The sequence below is a fragment of the Erithacus rubecula genome (assembly GCF_903797595.1).
Source record: "Erithacus rubecula genome assembly, chromosome: 4".
In the NCBI taxonomy this organism is placed as follows: Eukaryota; Metazoa; Chordata; class Aves; order Passeriformes; family Muscicapidae; genus Erithacus; species Erithacus rubecula.
The window spans coordinates 27,195,549-27,216,370 of NC_136686.1; the positions used below are offsets into that span (position 1 = coordinate 27,195,549).

Genomic DNA, 20,822 nt, shown 5'->3' on the forward strand with positions numbered 1-20,822 from the left:
GTTTCATTTTAATGTTTGTTTTAGTAACTTGGCAGCACTTTGTTCTTGGTTTCAGTGCTTGGTTACTTTTCCTGTCTCTCTTATCAATGTGATGCTATCTCACCGTTGGTATCACTCTCATCAGGGCTTGCATTAATACAGCAGCAGAATTGTTTGAGGCTCAGCAGCTCACAGCAGTTTCCTGGAACCGAGGAGAGTGCCAAGGAACTGTCAGAGATGCATTCTCAATAGACCAGACATTTTTACAGAGCTGTGCTAGTGAGATGCCTTAGCCAGGCTGCTAAGGAATGGTGTCACATGGAAATAGAGATATATCCTTCCCTTCTCAGGTGCTTTCCTGAGCCCTGGGGTTTAGGCAGGAGAGGAAATCCCCGGTTTCATTTCCTCTTTTGCTGACACACCAGGGTAAGTCCCACCAGGTTGCTTCCAAGACATTTTTCAGAAACAAGAAAGAGACACACATTTCAAAAGGAAACTGGTTGTTAGCTTGTTTTCTCAAAAGACTGAAAATGGGACAAGTAGATGAAGTATGCATGTGAACACGTGCATGTCTCAGCCCCCACCCACTCTTTGGTGGAACTAGGAAGTGTCTGCCAGGTGGAGTAGGAACAGCTTGTCTGCAGTGTGCTTGTGCACAGCAAGGGGCTGTGAGCTATCTTGCCACTCACTCCAGATGTCCCTTCTATTTGCATGAGACTTTCACACTGAAAAGCAAAAGATGGAGGTTAAACAAATAACTACATAAATCTGCTTGGAGTCATTTTCTTTTCTAATTGCACAATAATGAGTTACTGAAAAGGAAGTAACACCATTTGTTACACTGGATTTTTTTCTAGTTATTCATGTTCATTTAATGATTACCAAAATAAACGTTTCTTGCATTCTTTTCCTGTCCTAGGAGACAATTGGTGAACCTTTCTATTTGCTGGTGACAACCCTCAATCAGAGGATAAACAAAGGACCTGTTGACGCAATAACTTGCAAAGCCCTGTACACTCTTAACGAAGACTGGCTGCTGTGGCAAGTGTCTGAATTCAAAACAGTGGTATGTTTGCCAGCTTGTGTTCCCTCCAGGCACAAGCAGCTGTTATCTTTTCTCTGTTTCTAAGAAGCTCTTAGAATAAGGCTCTTAAGACACTGAGGTAGTGGTTAAGTACCCAGATAGTAAAATTGTTATTGTTGACAAAGTTTCCAAACATGCTAGGAGTTTAACTAGCTGGTGTTTCACTGATATATATTTCAAAAATAGCACTTGTTCCTCACTTCACAGCATGCATTAATCACCAGAGTAGATTTAATGAAGTCTCAGGGTATTAAAAAATCCTTCGTATTTTAAAGTATACTACAAAAATATAAATATGCTTAGAATTGAAACTAAACTGCACTTCATGAATGAATGAAAGAATGGTATGCAGATGTTTTATTTTTCTGTTGTGTTTACTTATGGCTAGTCTGCAGGCAATGATTTGCTGTGGGTTTCCATATTATTAGCACCAAATCAGCTTCAAATTAGCAGGGTTACAGCATGGTGGATTTCACTGAATTGTTTGGTTAAAAACGAGGTATCTGGGAAGTCCAGCTAAACTCCTGAACTTTACCATAGATTTTTTGCCTTTCTCAAAGCACGTAAGAAATACTTCCTGTTTTTTAGTTGGTACCTAAACATCTTTGAAAGCTGGAGTTCCCTTACTGATTGTCATTGTGACAGTGAGATGAGAAGGGATAGCAGGATTATTGCACTTTGGAGCATGTAAAAATTGTGACTTTTAGAGTAGGAGGTCTGGAAAGGGTTTTCAGAATAACCAGAGCACTCTTCTGCTTCAGAATTTCCAAGTGATTTTAGGTCTGAGAACTTTAAAATGCATATTTCCAGTCATTTTTCTAGCTTCTTTGCTTCCTAACTCCTGGCTTCCAGTCAGAGTTACCTGAAAAATGAGAGGAGTATGAGAAGTGCTGCTGAACAGTGGGCTTCACACCTTGGGAGCAGAAATTGGCAGGCAGCAATGGCCATGCAAGGACAGTTCAAGTGCTGGTGGCTTTGGAGGAGAATTCAGTTCTTTTAGAGCCCATGTGCTAAGTCTCTGGTAGGGCTGAAGATTCCAAGTCTGCCTGTCTTCTGTTTTGAACCCAAAACTTGGAGGTACTGAGATGCTGTATACTGGAGTAGACTACATGACTCTGGAAAATTTGGCTGGTCAGCAGTCCACTGGACTTATCTTACTGGGCCATATAGGAAACTCACTGAAATGGCAGCATTTCTGTGAATCATTTCTGAATTTTCATTTTCCACTGAAAGCTTCAAACTGAGAAAGTGACAGTCAAATCTTCTTACAAAGCTGTTGCTTTGTAAGAAGAGCTTGCATTTGAAGGTATTTCAAGCAAAGTTACCAGAGTGCGCATTTGGAAAGGAACTTTGTGACTAAAAATTGAATATATAATCCAAGATCTTTCGTTTCCTTATATGCATGCTACATTTTGGCATGTATTTGAGATGCAGAGTAAATTTAAATATGTTGCTATATGTATCCATAGGATGCAAAATGCTGTAGTGATGCAGAGCAACAATTTTCAAGCAAGCTCAATATGCCTGTTACCAGTAGACTGCACAGAAATGTCTGGTCCTGTAACTGACTTATTTATAACACACATTCATATTGGGAGCCCCTTGGGGGGGATAGCTGACTCTGAAACTGCTGAAGAACTTTAAATACTTTTTCTAGAGCTACTTCTATGCATGCAGTCACTGATAGGGTCTTGTGGTCAGACTGCAGTAAGGGGAGAAAAGGTGAGTGGTCTGAAGGACTTGCTGTCACTTGTGAGACACTGTCTGCAGATGAATGAGGAAGTGAGAGCCCACAGCCCTTCTTGAACCTCATTTCCTCTCTTTGTACTTTGTATTCCTGCTTTTGAATAGGAGATAATGATACAGCTATGGGTTTAATCTAGATCAGCTTTGCCTGTTTATGTGCAGCATTCCTTGGGCTTAGCTGAGAAGTGCTGAATGTTCCCTTTAAAACGATCACAAAAGGAGGGAGGAATCCTGCAATAAATTTGCAGAGATGAAGTTCAAGGACTACAGTTCTGGCTGGACTGGGCAACAGTTTTGTTTGGTGGTGTAGCTGAGATTTATGCTGGAAGCTAAAACTGTGCTGTGAAAGAGACTTAGGTGGGGTGGTGAGGTTTTCTGGGCTGGGGAAGCAAGGCAGCTGTGCACATTTTCCCTTCAAAAATAGCATTTAACAGGAGGCTAAAGAGAAAGTAGTCAGTTATCTTCTCTTAACACCACTTCAGATGCACGGCATTGACATGCAGGACCTGTGAGCTTACAGTCTGGGAACCAAGTGTTTTCTCCTTACTGTGGAAGAACATTTCTGCCTAAAGGACTGCAGGTTTTGTTTTCTAAATGAAATAAATTCTGATCTGAGCTTTCAAGTGCATTTTTACAGTTGCTCACTGCAGTTACATTCTGAGTCTTGCAGTATTTTGTTTTGCCCCTTTCCCCAGCCCTACAATAGCAGTACATTAAAATCTATCTCTCCACAGCAAAGTGTAAAAATACAGCCTAAGAGAGAGTGATATAGAGATGGTGAAGTAAATATACAGACATTTGGTGTCCAGATTTTTTTTTAAGCTGTGTAGGCACTTGTAGATAGAGGGATACATCTGGTAGGGAGTGCAATTCTTAAATCAGTTACAGGATACAAACAAGGGTGTAGGTGCTCTGCATGACAATCTCTCTTTTCAGGAGTGGGAGTTCAGTTTCAAACCAGTAAAAGCAGGATCCAGACAGGCTCCTAAAAATCAGGGTGAACTCCACAGACCAGGAGAGGTTTTTTAAAATTTCAGGCCATTTGTAACCAGAAAAAAAAAGGGAACCTAGAAACATGTAGTGTTTGAATTTCATTAGAGCTGTTCCCTGGCAGGACCCCATGCCTTTTTTAAAAAGGCCACAGACCTTGGATCACCCAAACCCTACTGTTAACCCTCTCTGCTAGAAAGGATGAAGCTGCTGAAGCACATACTCAAGTGGAGAAATTGAAGGAAAGAGGCTTCTAATAGCATTGGTCAAGTATGGGCTGAGAAGCTGTGCTCTTTCATGCTGTGCTTATATTTGAGTACTGAGAAATAAAGCTGCCTTGAAAGGGACTTGGATGTGTCATGGATCCTTTTCTCAGGCTGAGGAAGCAAGCCTGCTTTCTCACAGGCAGACAAGCAGCTGCACCCCTCAGCAGATAATTTGCTCAATGACTGATGAAGAAGTGCACTCCACAGCTGAGTGTTAGCGTTTCACTGAAGAGTTTCATTTAGAATAGAAAATGCCAGCCTGGAATGGGAGATGTTCTCAGTGATATACCTCCTGTGGGAAACCAGAGGAGACTTCTTGTGGTGGGCTTGGTGCTCCAGCATTCTTTTGAGTAGTCACTGCTTATTTTAAAAAGGCATTTAGGCTGTTGAATGCTTTGCTGAAATGTGTTTGCATTTTTAGATGGGAAGAAATGATCTAATTCACCTGTTCAGCCAACTGCCTTTTATTAAAAGTGAAGCAAAGCCACATAGTGGAAGGTTGTTGAAAGTGTTCAACTGCTTTATGAGTTAAAAGAGGGGTGTTAAAAAAAAGTGGGTGGGCTGTAGGGGAGTAAAGCAGAGACAAGGAAAGCAATTTCCTAATAAGACATCATGATTGTGGTATTATTAGTCACGCTTTGTGAGAGATAAGGAAGCTGTTAAAAGTATGTGACATGTGGGGATCTGCAGGAAAGAAACACAGCAACCCTCACTGCAAAGTGAGCAGTGCAGATGCTGTCTTCAGGAGAGTCCTCTGGATTAGGGACAGATTGATTAGGGACAGTGTCACACTGCAGCATCATCAGCACAGTCCTTCCTTTGTGTATGCCCATCTAGCATAAATTTAACTGCTGCACCATTTTCTGTCCTAATTGGCTAACTCTTCTCTATTTGTTCTATAACCTCTTCACAGGTGACTGTTCTGGCTGCTGCAGAAGGATCATGCAATCAATCTTATTTTTCCTGTTGATTGTATTTCATAGTCTGGGAGATGGGAGCAATTTTAAGGCAGTTTTGTTATGTGGTACATCTTGATACTGACTCTTTACATAAATTGCCTAACTTTCATTAATCTAAAGGGGATTTTTTTGGTTTTTTATCTGTGTGATAAATGGAAGCATGATTTGCTCAGATGCATAGCTGATGCATAGGGTAATGAATAAGAGTCCTTGAATAGCCCAGATTATTGTTCTTTATTTCTAAGAAAACATGATATTATCACATTGCTTGATTAAACCACATCTCATTTATTATCTGCTATGGTTATTAATAGCTCTGCTGAATAATTAATTGTGTGAAATTAATTTTCAAGGAAACTACAAATCTGAAAAGCCATCTGCAAACACTGTCTTCAAATGTCATTATTTCTGTGACTGCATGGGTGAAAATAATTTTTTTAAAGTTTGCTCCTGTCTTGTAGCTAGGTTCCAAGCTATTTCCTATACAAGTAGTTGCAGGTGCCACCTTCTCCTCAAGTAGCCTTTAACAATTCTTGCAACCATTAAAGCTTTTCTGAAGAGGACTGTGACTTTGTCTTGCCTTCATAATTTCTAATGTGTGAAGTCTCATCTCTGGATATTATTAGCTTGGACTATGTCCTGTAATTTTCTGCTGAAGCTTTCCCTAAGTTAATAGTATTTTTGTTTCTTCTGCAAAGCATGACTTGGAAAAAAACTCGATATATTTTGTGACTTTCACATGTCCTCCTGTGATTTCTCATGTATTTTATGACCACCAGAGCTGATCATAAAAGGGCTTTCTTAATTTTTTAATAACTTGTTTCTTTTTCTAGTTCTACACTATGTGTCTAAATACAGTGATTGTGACTGTCAGCTTCTGATTAATGGTTTCTGAAGCCAAGGACTGTGCTGTCAGACAGGTTGAATCTGATTTATGAAAACTTCAGCTCCAGAGGGACAACTTAATAATTGGCTTTCCTAGCTCCTCTTCACTTGCTTTATCACTTTAGATTAACTTCTGCAGGAAATCATATTAGCAAAACCATCTGGCTCTCATGGCTTAGAGAACTTTAGTTGTTTAAATATTCCTTCCCATCTGACCACTTCTTTGAGTTATAAAGCATTCCTGTGATCCTCAGTCTGTTGATACTTTCACTTAAGGAGTCCATACATGCTTTTATTCCACCTACATGAAGGATGACTACTCTCTTTTTGCAGTCCTGTAATCCTACAGTGGAGTGGAGTGGGAATGGGAGGGCGCTCATGTGCTAAGGGCAGAGGAGGCTGCACATTCCTGTGTGAGAGTATGTGCTGAAAAGAAAAGGAGGAAGAGAAATACACAGTTCCTCATGATGGTCTGAAAGGAGTGGAAAATGAAGCAGGAGCAGGAACATGAATAGTGCAGTGTAGGAACAATGTTAAAAGGAAATTGTCATCTGAAGGAAGGAATGCTTCCAAGAATGTAGAGCCAAATCAACATCAGTTAAAGTGTGAGGAGCTACTTCAGAAAGATCAATTCACAGACTAGAAGGGGCAAAGACTGATTAAAATGAGTTTTCCAAGGACAAAATACAGTTAGTCCCTGTCCACATTTTAATCCTGCAAGACCATGACCTCAGGGCAGTGAGAGTCAAGGACAGGACTGCTGTCTGTTCAGTTGGTCTGTGGGCCTAACCAAGCATGACTCCCTCGTTGCTGTGCCAATATATTTTTTACTAATTTTCTGCATGAAATCCCAACCTCAGGCATGGTGTCCAGTCTGCTTCTCCTTCTGCAATTCCCACATATCCTTGTCTCTATTTCCATCTGTCCTTTCCATGGACTCATTTTCCTCACAATTAAACATCTCAGTGTCCTGATTAAGTTGTTCCCTGTTACTTCAGTTACATCCTAGTCTTTCTGAAATCATGATCCTCATGGTTTTGCAATCCTGTTTTTAATACTCCCTCTGCTTCTGTAGAGACAGTAACGTTAATTTTCGTTGCATTGGACTACATTTTTCACCAGCAGCTTGTTGTAATTTCTACTCTTGCTGGGTAATAAGCAGGAAATACTATACTACAGCTATTAATAACTACTCATTTTTCTAAGAAGATAGAAAAGTTGTCCCTGCAACAACCTGGACAGAAGTTCTGTCCTTCACATGACAACAGAGAAAAAAAATGGTTTACTTGCTTCCTGTTTTAATGCTCACAGTCCTTCACAGTCACACCTGCAGTCCTCTCATTTCAGTCAGAAGATAAATGTTATACCAGAACCATTCAGCAGCCAGAATGATTGAGTACATTTATTTTCCTGTGCCACTTACAGTCGAGTGCTGGCACCTAAAACACTTGGTTTAATTCTGTCCCAAGACATCTGCAGCAGAACATCTGTATCCAAGGAACTGGACAGTGATTTCACTGCACACAGCAGGCTGTGGCACTGGAAATTTTTGATGTTATTGCTTGGCACTAGCAATTCTGTGCTCATCCCTTATTCCCTGCCTGCTGGCAGTTAATCTGCCTGACCTGATCAGAAAAATATGACCTGACAAAAAAGCCATTCCCTGGAGATGGTCGCTCAGTGTCACTGGTGCCTCCCTCCAGCCTCTACTCAGCCTGTGTGCAGCCTAGCAGAGGAGTTGGGAGCGAAGGGACAGGGGTGCTGTAACCAGACATGGGTGTTTGACCTGAAATAACAACTAACAGAACACACTGCACTTTTCTGTGCAGATCTGCACCACTTTGGATTCTCTCTACTGCAACATGCTCTCTTATTTCGCTGCTTCTGTGGCAGCCCTGTCTGTGCTGCCTCCAGAGACAGGACTGTGCACAGACACAGACACAGACACCTCCAGGAGAGGTGTACTTTCTGTGTGATATAAGGCACTCAGCATGATCTGCTGGTGTAAATATGCATTTTAACACTGCTTTCTATCCACTCACAATCAATCATGCTTACCGTGACTACTTACTCAGCAGCCTTATCAGATCTCTTGTCACTTACAGTTCTGCTGTTAAGGCATTCATTTTACATAAAAGATCTGCTTTTTTTAGAACATGCATTGTAATTCTTCCTTGTCTCTTGTTGGTTTTTGGTAATTCACTGAAACACATTTGCACAAAAGCAGAAGACAAAATACACTCTTGGAAATATATAGCTAAAAATTCAGTCTTGGAAATATATAGCTATATATATATATATATATATTTCTTTTTTGAACAGGAAGAATTCTAAATGCTTTTTGTGTAATTCCTTCAAGTATTCTTTATTTGAAACAACTTTAATAATAAATATGCTGAAAATCTCTTGGGTGCTGAAAATCTGTCAGGAGTTTCGGGTTTCCTATGCCAGATGTTCCACGTAAGTAAGAGTAACATGTGTTTCTTTCCCTAGACAGTGAACATTATCTTTGAAAAAATCCCAGAAAATGAGAGTGGAGATGCCTCTCAAACTATTCCAGTTAATGTTCTGGACTGTGACACCATAGGCCAAGCCAAGGAGAAGAGCCTTCAGGCTTTCTTTAATAAGAATGGCTTTCTCTATGGCCTTCAGCTGGATGAAATTGGTCTTGGTAAGACAATGTCATTATGTTATATCATCATGGAGTGTACTTGTCTGTTGTGGGGTTTTCTTACTAGGAATGCCTACCTTTGGCTTTGATTCTTTTCAGAGTTCATACAGAATGTAGCTTTTGAGAGGAAATTCAAGGCAAAACCTAGATCATTTATGTTACCAGTTAGAACACTGGAGCTATATCTGCTTCACTTCTGCAAGGACTTCAGCATTGCAATTAACAAACAGATGCTATTTATTATGCATTTATAATTTCTCTATTCCTTTTCTGGGGTAAGTAAGGTGGCTGGCCCTTAAGTACAGCTGGTTGTTACATTTTGTCAGTGGATAAGATGCCATATCATGATTATCAAGTATTTTAGTCCCTATCTACTATTCCTCCTACCTCTCTTCCTTCCTTCCTACAGGCCTACATTACCCTTGATCAGAAGAGCCTTCAAATAAATCTTATTTATAGTCAGATTAGGTTTATATAATAGTTCGCCTGTGACTCACCAAGTCACCTACAATATCTACAGATGTAAATAAGGCTGTTCCAGTAGATGAGTCAAACCACCTTTCCTTGCTGGGTTTTCAAGAGCACAAGATCTGCAGCTACCACCACCATACCACTTCCCACATACCCTAGTACAAAACCTAACAAACTCCATATTGTTAGCATCCTAGACTTGGTCCCTAAGATGTCAATACTTCCTTGTGGGGTTCAGCCAACCCTTCCTCACCTTCTCAGACTCTGTGTTGGAAAGTGCTCATCATTTACTTTCATATCTGATGTCTTGGTGTCTATCTCCTTTACAGGTACCTGACCACCCTTCACTATGTGCTATGTCAGTCTTGTACAGTTCCTTTTAGTGATCTCTTAGAAGTGGCTTGGGGAGCCTTTCTTCTAGGCCCAATGTAACCTTAAAACCAGGGCACACTTGTGCAGCAGAATAGAGATTAGGTGAAAGCACCTTCAGAAACTCTGCCTTGACCAACTCAAAGTGAAGCACAAAAACCTGCTGAAAGGGAAGCCACTCAGGCTGTCACCCCAGAAAAGGAATCAGAAGTGTGGGAGCACAAAACCAGTTGCATGTGATCTAGCACAAGGATAGAGAGGAGTAGCTCAGCTGGGAGTCACTGGTCCAAAAATAGTTAGGTGTTGTTTTTATTTGCAAATATCTGTACAGTGAGAATGCCATTGGAATGTAATTGTTTTCTGTTGCTGTCATACTGCAGAACTTGTGTCTGAGGAGCAGCAAAGAGAATTGTTAGATCTTGATGGTTCCTCAGAGGTGATGGAGGATGGGATACGGAAGCTAAATACCATCGGTCATTACGAGGTAAGCACTGAGGCCAGACCCATGCATTGAGAAGTTTCTCCACAGCTCTCAAATGTGATCTGCATAGCTTGAAGTCATAGCTGAGCATCATCAACAGAAGGAAAGAATTGTGTGGCTCACAACGTTCTTGCCAATGAGTCATGTTTTCTGTTACTTTTCAGAGGTTTCCTTGTTGCAGGGTTGCTTGGTTCAAACATACCAGGTAAACTGTTACTTCTGTCAAGCATTTCATTTAAAACAGAATCCGATTTCCAGCTTTCAACATTGCCTTGGGTCTTTTTGAATCTTTGCTGTGGAGTTCTTGTTGCACCATGAGCAAATGTTTACCTCATCTCACCTCATATTTTGATTATCTGAACAGGCAGTATTGATACTTCTGAAATCTCATTGCAAGTCAGAATAAAAAGGATTGATGCCTTTTCTCCCTCTTTTCTTGATACCTCCTGTGTCAGTCTCCTTGCCTTTCTCTGTTTCTGCTTCCATCTGCTGTTGGCACTTGTGCCATAAGTTTTCTCCTCTGCTTCCAGTTGCACCTGTAAAGCAGTTGTTTGCAATGCTGCAATAATCTGTCCATCATTGCAACAACACACAGACCTGCAGCTGGTGGCAGAGCCCTCCTGGGTGTAGCACACTGTGAAAGCACAGCAAGCAGCATTGGTCTCTAAGGAGTTTTCAGTGACACCAGTCAAAATAAAGAGTGATATGTTGGAGGAAAATGTGCAGCAGGTGATTGGCCTCAGGTGATATGGAAGTTCACATGTGATGCTCACAGATAGATTTTGGAAATGGAGATTTTCATGCTGAGTGCTTTTACAGATCTTTCCTCATGCCTCGTTGGATTTGAAAGTCTGGCTTTTAACATGTTCATAAATTTTTATTTATTTTGAAGTTTTGCTGCCATAGGTCTGTGCCATGCAGTGCAGTATGGTGCTGAGGAACCTGAGCCAACATGGAACATGTTGCTGTCTGCATGAGCAAATACTGTGCCATCCACAGAGAAACAAGGATTCCCAGCAGGACTTTGTATTCTGGGCAGAGGACAAGGCTGCTTAGATCTGAAGCAAGTTCATTTGGATTTCTGTAGGCGTTTGTTGCTCCCCTTACCTCCCAGGGGTCAGCAGTGAACCCAGATGTCCTCAGTCACTATGCAGTGGCTTTTCCTGTGCCTGTCTTGTCTACAGAGAATGTGTGACCTCCTCCACTCCACTCACAGAGATTTTGTACAGATTAGGACATTGTAGTGTTGCAGTTTGAGCCTGTACAGCAGGTCAGCATAGATTTGAATTAGATTAGGTGTTTGAGTTCCTGCCTAATGTGGCAGTACCTGCCTTCTTTGCCACAGGCAGCTACTGCAGGTGCTCCCTACTTTTCCCAGTGGCCTTTTGCACATCTGGACTCATGGCCGTGCTGTGCTCATGGGTATCAGGCCTCAAGGCAACTAAGTCTGCTTCACTGGTCTCTGTGATCCCCGGGTATCTTTGTCCCAGCCCTTGTTTTGTCTGAGGTTTCTGCAGGCAAGGATTTCTTGCAGATAGAAGTTAGGTAGGAGGCTCAGTTGTTTTTGCAAAGCTGTAACTACACTAATTATAGCTTAGCAGCTGCCTTATGGAAATTGTACTGCATGTCTCTTCGATATTTTAGTTCACATTTTCTGGCACTGACAAAATAATGTACATTTTAGGCAAAATCTCAGTGCCATTTTAGGCAGTGGCTTAGTGGCAAGCATTAGCCATTAGGGTATCTAGTTAATTTTCTTGCATGCATATTGATACAGAAAGAGAAGCACAAGTGCCCAGATAGCAAGAAAAAGGAACATTGCATGCACTCTATGAGGGCAGTAACATTGCCTGAGAAATTCTAACTTACATTTCAACAATGCCTCGAGTTTTGTGGCACGCCTGCATTTTTCTTTTTGTTTGCCAGCCTTAAATGTTAGAAAGTAACTTGATGTTTGAAATTGGGAAGTAGCATAAAATCTTTTTAAGACCCTGGAGCATGAGGAGCAGTGTTGTGAAGATCACAGAGTCACCAATTGATCTTGAAAAAGTAGGCTTCGTTTCTACACTGATTTTTAAAATATGCAGGAACGGTGCATTTGCATATTTGTGTAGTGTTTGTGAAGAGAAAAAAATCCACTGTACTGTTAGACTCTCTTGTGCCTCTGGCCTGTGTGCTGCTTTTGCTCTAATTTTTTGGCTCCCAGGAGATTTATCAATATTTTATTTATGAGGTCTGTTCTATCACTTCCATGAGAATAACCACAAGCCATGACAAGAAGGTTGCTGGTTATCTTGACATCCTATTCCCCACACAAGAAGAGAGCTAGACAGTCACTTTCAGATATGCTGTCCAATCACAGGTCTCCAGTTTCTCAACTGGTAAGAGTATCACAGTTCCAGGAGGCAGAGCCCCATCAAGTGAAACTGAACGTGATTCCTGGAGCTCACTGGCAAGGACTGGATACAGTGAGGCCCGGGGAACAAGAGGTGTAACCACACTACCATGTCTTCTGTTTTGCAAAGTAGCTGTATTCCATGTTGTCTGGATTGGAAGAAATCTCTCTTCTCCCTGTTTGTCCTCCTCAATAATGCACTTGACAAAGCAAAGATATTTTGAGGTGTCCATGGGAGCAGCCCACCACAAAAAGTTATTTAGACAGCAAAAAAAAAAAAAAAGAAGGAGTTTTTAATTTATTTTTTTAATTGGATCATACTAAAAGAAACAGCAAGTATGGCTGCTGCAATAATGATAAGGAGTAGAAAGCATGGTCTACTCACTACTAAAAGCATAATTTGTCCCAGAAAGAACACCTGGAGTGCAGGCTTTGGTCGAGCCTGTTCTGCAGCAATGCCTCTGATTCCTGGAGGGAATCAGGGATCTCTGTCTGAGCTCTGCCCATCTCCCTCAGGACAGAAGTCAACTCATTTCAGCACTGAGCTGCCCTCCTACTTCTTGGGGAGGGAATGGAGGCAGCATGTTGCCCCTATTGCTGCAGGAGGGGGTAAGCTGCTGGGTGGCACTGCTCCTGTCTTCAGGGCCAAGTAGGAGGACTGTCTGGCTGTTTGTATCCCCTCACAAGGTAGCCTTAGAGCATATTCCTATTCATAGTATGGTTTTCAAGAGTTCTGTGCAATCTAAAATAGTTCTGAAAGTATGCATGATAGATGGAATCTCTGCAAAAAAATTATAAAATAGATTGCGTTTACTTTCCAGGAGCAAGTGTAAGTGCAGATTTTTTTGGCACAAGACACAGCTTTTGATAGAGTATCTTAATGTTTAAACTGGTTTCTCACACCAGGCTGGCTGCCAAGGTTTAAAAAACACTTAAATTATTTTGGCAGAGATCCCTTCCTAGAACTGGCCGGTTGTTTTTGTAATTATAGAGGCAAGTACACTAGCACTTGGCAAGACTCAACATTTGATAGCAGAGCAGTGGTGTAGTTCTCAGTGGGAGCCATTTTTTAGTTACTCTTTGACAATAAAAACATGGCTTGCCAGTTTGTTTTAAAGATAATGCGTAATATCCTGGCAACACTCTAAATTGAGGGAAGGAGGAGGTAGATTTTTCCTAGAAATCCCAAGATGGCAGGATACAGATTTTGATCTTATGGTGTATAAATATTTTGCTCAGTTTGAAAATAGTTTTTGGGAGCACCAGGCTAAACCCTCAACATGGCCCCTCCAGAGGACATGGGTAGAACAGACTGAGCTGAAAGAAAGGGGACCAGAAGAGAATTCACATTTGTGTGCACCTCTGCCTCACCTTCCCATAAGGTCCAACTGCACAGGAAACAGAGAATTTAACCTGAGCAATAGAAAAATGGATGCAAGAAACAGCACAGAGCAGTACATGAAAATGTCCACTATGGGCTGAACCAAAAAAACTGAAGGAAGCTAAAAGTCTTCAAGGCTGGGGCACTGGAATATGTGCCTTCCCACCTGGCTGGGTAATGCTGACAAAGTGCAGCTTCTGCCCATGCCTGAAAACCCAGCCCTGGCTGCCTGCTGAAGGCCGTGCACACTCAGGCTGGGCTGTCCTGCACTGCCATGGCCTGAGGGACAGAGGAAATGAAACTGAGGCTGAGTTCTAAGCACTTCTGTTTCAACATGATGTCTTTGTTTTTTTCTTTCAGATTTCAAATGGAGCAACCATAAAAGTCTTCAAAAAGAAGGCAAATACCCGATCAGGTAACAAATGGACTGCAACCTATTTTAACTTCTGTGCAGAATGGTTGGGAATGCAGAGAGCTGAGCTGTGACAGATTGTATCTTGGTCAATAGAGGTCAGATAAGTTGATATACTTGAGCCAAATGAAGAGCCTTGGCTCTGGGTCTCTGGCAGGCACAGTGGACCTAAAAGGAGGAAAGAAGGCAAAAGAAAGAAGGGACAGAGGGGCTTACAGTCCTCAGCAAACGATTGCTTAGCAATACAGGCTCACAGACAGGGGAGCACAGGTGACATAAGGAGACAGAACATGCCTCTCCCTGGTGCCAGAACTGTGCAACACAGATATAGTGCTGCACTGTTCAGACACATGAATGGCAAAACCCCCACTATTTGGTAGTTTTTCTTACTTTCATGACTTTGACTTGCTTGTCTCAACAGCATGTCAGGAGATAAAGGATGCTTACAGGATGCCAGTTCATCTCACCCTGTGATGCAGGCTGCTCCCACCCAACTGGTGGATGAGAGAAGAGCTTTCTGTAGTCCCTGTGAAGAAATGCACTCCTAACATGTGTTTCCTTATCATCAGGAGAGACATGTGCATCTCACTGGAGTGGCCTCTGCCTTAGCAAAACTGAGGTTGTCTGTTCCCAACCATTGTATTCAAGCCTGACCTCAGCCCACCTGCACTCTGCACTCTTAGAGACTTAAACCACTGCAATCAACTCATCTTGTCCTCCTTTCGGAGGAGCTGTGACTGCTGCCAGCTTACCCCAACAGCAGATAGGATGCCATAGCTCAGTGGTCCCGAGCTACAGGTTGGCACCTGGAAGGTGCAGTGTCTGTGCATTTCCCAGAGGCTTCCCCTACACTGCAGGCAGGAAAGGATGACACTGACTCTGCTTGCTTGGCATCCTGGATGCACCCTGCTGCATGGCCCAGAGCCCAGCAGAACTCACAAGCTTGTAGCTGTGCTTTTCATTAATGGATGTTTGCTCTCTGCTTTTGTTGTTTAGATGTGGACTACTCAGATGAACACTGTCATTTGGTGAGTTGAATCATTACACTGTTAGGTGGTAGATTTCATACTGAGCTGGTTTTTGATCTGGGTAATCTCTCTAATCTATTCATGACAGATTTTACCAGACTCGGAAGCAAACAAAGATGTGAAGGGAGCAGGTCACAAAGGAAAGCAAAAATTCAAAGTGAAAGAAATGTATCTCACAAAACTTCTGTCAACCAAGGTAAACTGTAAAAACTTTATTTTGGGGGAGGGCTGATGTTGGCTTGGCTAGTTTGGCATAAGAGAAAGACAAATTAAACCAGAAATTGTGCAGACTTCCTGTGTGTAAATTTTCCTTTTGTAGGGAAAAAAAAAAAAAAAGGTAACATATAAAGATCACTGTGCTAACTATGGGGTATGACCCATATTTGCAAAGACAGACACATTTCAGATTTTCTAATACTAGAGTTCTAAAATTGTTTGATTACACATAGTATCTCCTCAGTAAGCACACCCTTTTTCTCAGGCTAAAGAAAAAAGGTTGTTATTTATCTTATGGAAAGTGAGTTCAACCACAGAGTTCCATAGAGTGAGAATGAACCCTTCTGGAATGACAGCTTTCAGAAAACAATCTCCTCACTCTGCTCTAGAGTTTGTCCAGCTTAGAGGCAACTTCTGAAGCCTGAGTTTCACAAGATACTGCCCACAAAATGAAATAATCTGTTTGGTTTTCAGATTAAGCATTCAAAATAACTAGATTAATTTTAAAAGCAAGATACTTAGGATTTATAGTACAACTACCTAATTTATACAATGTGCATTGCTTAGGAGTAAGTCCTGCTCACTCCCTCCAGTAATGTCATTTTGTTTCTGACTTACTCTATGCAGAAAACTCTCTGCAGCAGCATATTGCATAAAATATTAATGGGTGCACAACACTGAGAGCTGTGCAAGAGGCCTGAAGGGATGATGATTACAGCCTTATTGCATTTAAAAATCTATCAATCATTATTTAATTAGGTGGTTGATAATATCTGAAGTAATTTGGGACAGTCCCCAAAGTGAGAATGAAGACTGGCTATTTCTCATTACCTGTGAAAACTAACATGAGCCTTCAGGAAATGCTGGAGTAAAGCAGTTAGTAAAGCCTTACAGTGGAAGACTAAGGTTACAGAAGAGATCAGGCTTTTTAGAAACAGTCCTTTTAAAGGGCTTTAAATTAATCATCTTCTCCAAAGTAGGACACTGCCCTGAACAACAGAGCTGTGATATCCTTGGCTGTGAAATTCCTCTCATGATAGGCTGTGCACTGAAGGAAATTGCATCTCACCATCTCTCTCTCTCTGCTCCCCTCTCTCCTATACACAAACACAGACACAATTGCAGAGTTTACCACATGAAATGAATTGGCCAGTATTCATCAAGGTCCTGGGATAGGCTTAAATCCTTCTTGTTGAGAGAAGATTGGGCTGAACTGAGCTTCAGAACAGATGTGAAGAAAAAAGCACAGAACAGTGTTTTGCTTTGTTTGCCTCTACTTATGAATACTCAGTGATTATGTCAGTGAGTCCAGCAGCAGCCAAACCCATCCTTTAGTGAGCCAAATATCTTCACTTTTATATCAGAAATACCCAGTTTTCAGTTCTCCTCTCTAATATTAGTGTCTTGTAGCACCCAAAGCTGTTATCCTAGAACTGGATCATGTGCCAGAGCCATTTGGCTGTGAAGTTGATGAGCACATGTGTTGAGCACGTGTCACAGATGGCACCTGGAAAACCAGTGCCCCTAGCAAACTGGCTAAACTGCTTTTTCTCACCTCCCTCTTAATTCCAGTCACAAATTCCAAATGCTTTTAGCAACAGTGGCAACAGTATTGGAAGAGTTGAAGTTGTCTTTATTAGCTCAAGTGGTTCTTCCCACCTGTGATGTATCACAGAGTTCACCATCATTCTCCTGTAAGCAGAGCAACAGGACATGTGATGTATGCAAGAAGCTTGTTGTGGTGTATTGTAGTTTCATTTTTGTTAGTTTTGTTTGCCAATAACCTATGGCCTTGATGTTTGTTTGCCACAAACAAACTGTAATTTACTGTAATTTCTGTGTGTGGTTGTCTCAAGGCACACACAGCTCTCTGAGGTAAAATATCCTTTTCTTGTATAATTGTAACAAAATATTAACTTTGTTACTTTTCAGGTTGCAATTCATTCAGTTGTTGAAAAGCTCTTCAGGAGCATTTGGAGTTTGCCAAACAATAAAGCACCTGTTGCCATCAAGTACTTTTTTGACTTTTTGGATGCCCAGGCTGAGAGCAAAAAAATTACTGATCCTGATGTGGTCCACATATGGAAAACCAACAGGTATGCCCAGGGGATATATGCAGGGGTGCATGTGCTTTCTGAAAACATAGTTGCAAAAATGGAATGTGTGATCAGAAGAGTAAGATTTTTGGCGTGGGAAAAGATGTGGTTTGGCTTTGTGGATAGCAGTAACTTGAATGTATTGATTAATACAACACAAACCACCAGAGCTTCCAGGTCTGTGCAGTCTGCAAACCGACTTCACATTCTGAAAGAGGTGGCTGCAGATTGAGAGCATCATTTGAAGCTGGGTGCCTGACAGATGTGTTTGCTCTGTAGCCTTTGTTCCCTGACCCCTTTTTAGCGTGAAGAAGCAGCCAGGAATGTGCTTCCTTCCTGAGTGCAGTTGCAATTAAGGACCATTTTAAAGCAGTTGTGCTGCTTGAGTGGTTGATTTTAAAGATATTTGTTCTTTCTCCTGTCTAGTCTTCCTCTTCGCTTCTGGGTGAACATACTGAAGAATCCCCAGTTTGTCTTTGATATTAAGAAGACTTCACACATAGATGGCTGTTTGTCTGTAATCGCACAAGCTTTCATGGATGCCTTTTCTCTTGCAGAACAGACACTGGGGAAGGTAATGCTGCCCCTCCAGTCTTCTACTGCTTTCTCAACTCATGTCTTTTTCAACTGGATAATGATTAAGATGATGAAATCCTGGATCTGCTGATACTGGGGGCAGAATTGTCAGGGGCCTAATTAAGCTGGGTTTCCATTCCTTGTTGCTCTGTCTCCTGAGACTTTGAAGAATTCACCAGTAGACAGATACAGCTATTAGAATGCCTTATTTATAGCTAACTGCTGCTTGTTTTCTCTGCAGTTCAGTTCTGCACAGTATGTTTACACAATAGGTGGCAGAAGGTGAAAATTTTAAGGTTTTAATGTAGGTTTAAACAAAGGTCTTAAACAGATTAACATTACTTGATAAGTAGTCCAAATTTTGTCTACCACACACCCGTATGCAGAAAACCCACACAATAAGCTAGTGAAAGCTGTAAGAATACTGAAAGACCTCTGAAGTTTGAAACAGTTCCTTTCACATATTTAGTTTCTCTCTTTTTATATGCAAAATTATTTGCTGCAGCAACAAGTTCAGGAACCTTACATTCAAAAACTCTTTAGTACAGTGTCCAGAACTCTGGGGATCAGAAATACTTCATTTTTCCCCAGGGTATTTTCCTTTTCTTTGGACCAAAGCAGGAAGCTTTTGTTCAGGCTCATACTACCAAGAAAAACAGCCTAGAGATTTTGTAGCCTAAAAAAATTTATATAAAAATGGACTAATATTCTGTGTAATCTAACCCAACTGCTCATCTGTTAAAGGTAAATAACAAATAATGTTCTTATTTATCTTACTTTAGGAGTGAGATATCATAAATTAAAGCTAATCACATCACTTCCATGATGTAAAAATGAGTGAGCAGTTGCTAGGTTGTTAGGTTTATGTGCTTATAATCCACTGTGCAGTATTGTTGAAGCAACAGCTTCTGATAGCTTTTTGAGAAGGGATGCTGAAACCTGATGAAGGTTTGCAATGCGGTAAACATCTTGTGACCTTTTAGTACCAAAACATATTTACTTTCATGATTTTAGGCTTTTATCTTGAAACATCTTTTAGCCATTTAGAAAACAAACATTTAAATTACTTAATCACACATTGGAAACAGTGGTGACAAGATAACACACAGTTGTGTCATTTTTTGCCCAGAACTTGAGTGGGAAATTACCAGCCCCCACTTTTACATTCTGAAAATCAGTTTGCCAGGTGGGGCTTTGGCTCCTATCACAAGCATCAGCACTTATTTCCTCAAATGAGCTGAAAGCTCCTGGGTAGGTCAGTGCTGACCTGGATTGTTGAAGTCCTGGGCTGAAAAAAAATTCCCTTTGGCTGTGCACATCTGGCAGTCCACTCTCCATGCTCTCAAACCCCCGAGGGAAAGGAGTAGTAGGAACCAAAAAGATTTAGGGGAACCTCTGCCAGGACAGCATCTAACAAGATTCTCTGGTGTGTCACTGCTGGAAGCTTCCCTCTCAGCAGTCCTGCTGAATCCTGAATGTAAATTGGGTGTCAGCCTCGGACCCTTTGGTTCAGCTTTCATAATCTTTCCAGTCTAGGGACCTGTAAGGAGGAAGTGAGAAAGAAAAATATGTCTGAGGGACAAAAGGCCATCAATCCTGATGTCAATAGAAATAATTACATGGCAACTGTCATGAAATACAATAAATATACTATCAGTGAGATCTTGCCTCTGGTTTGCACCTTTTTTTCAGAACGGTTCCTTTCTTATAACCACAGCAAAGAAAAAATGAGTCACACAGACACAATTAGATGCAATTAACTGTGTGGAGGTGGAACCTTAGGAAATCTGTGCTGTGAAAAGTAACAAGGCTTCAAATTTTTTCTTTTAAGGAAGCACCAACAAATAAACTTCTCTATGCTAAGGACATTCCACTCTACAAGAAGGAGGTGAAAGCATACTACAAAGCCATCAGGGATCTGCCTCCATTGACCACTGCAGAGGTTGAAGAATTTCTAGCTCAGGAATCTAAGGTATGGTTGAGAAGCAGCAATTTCATTTGCTTTCATGTTAAGTTCTTTTTATTTTAAAGGAGAAGTATCTGACCAGAACTGTTGTCTGTTTTAGAAACATGAAAATGAATTTAATGAGAAAGTGGCCTTGTTTGAAATCTACAAATACATAGTGAAGTACTATGATGAGGTAAGCACATCAGCAATTTCTGCTTAATCCTTAAAGTGGGGCTTGGCACAGTAACCAAGGGCTAGGCTGCTGTGCACCTGCTGGATGCCCCTCCAGAGGCAGCTCCTCCTTAATGCAGTGGAGGCTGCTCCTTCTGCTGATCTGGGAGGGGCTGGAGCAGCACAGCCCCCAGGACGGCTGGAGCCCCCACCCCTCCGAGAGCTCACGAGCCAAAGTTTTGTCAGTGCACCTTTACTGTCACTGCTGTATTGCACAGAAACAGCAGCAATAACATTTTCCCTGCAGTTTTGAGGAAGTCCCTGTATAGTTGAAGGTTCTTTTTTACTGCGTTTGCAGAGTCTCTGCAAATGCCTGTCACAACTCCTGTGTGCATGCTCCATTTCCCTGGAGGTTCAGAAATCAGATTGGACTGTAGCACCAGGGTTCTCAGTTTAATACCTCAGTAGAGCACACAGCCTTACAGCAAGAGGTGTCTGCTCCTTTTCCATCATAGCCATCTTAATGCTCTCCCCTAACAGTCCTTCTCGTAAAAGAAGCCACTATAGTTTCCAGTCCCTGCTATTCCTAACAAAAGAAATCTTTCCTCAGCTTAAAATACCTAGTCACAAGCTACCTCTAAGCTGTTTTCTGAGAAAATCCCTGTTCTCTACTTTGCATGATAGGATTCTCCACTCCA

At 41.5% G+C, this 20,822-nt stretch overlaps 1 protein-coding gene across 1 annotated transcript in view; it reads left to right on the forward strand.

Moving 5' to 3' along the window:
* Positions 1-20,822, forward strand: part of PLXNC1 (plexin C1) — a 70,063-nt gene that overhangs the window by 45,050 nt on the left and 4,191 nt on the right. Inside the window, exons 21-30 of the mRNA XM_079303873.1 lie at positions 899-1,045; positions 8,403-8,580; positions 9,801-9,904; positions 14,038-14,092; positions 15,086-15,117; positions 15,206-15,313; positions 17,266-17,429; positions 17,856-18,003; positions 19,837-19,977; positions 20,072-20,146. Of these exons, the coding sequence (XP_079159999.1) occupies positions 899-1,045; positions 8,403-8,580; positions 9,801-9,904; positions 14,038-14,092; positions 15,086-15,117; positions 15,206-15,313; positions 17,266-17,429; positions 17,856-18,003; positions 19,837-19,977; positions 20,072-20,146 (1,152 nt within the window). The remainder of the gene's footprint in view (positions 1-898; positions 1,046-8,402; positions 8,581-9,800; positions 9,905-14,037; positions 14,093-15,085; positions 15,118-15,205; positions 15,314-17,265; positions 17,430-17,855; positions 18,004-19,836; positions 19,978-20,071; positions 20,147-20,822) is intronic.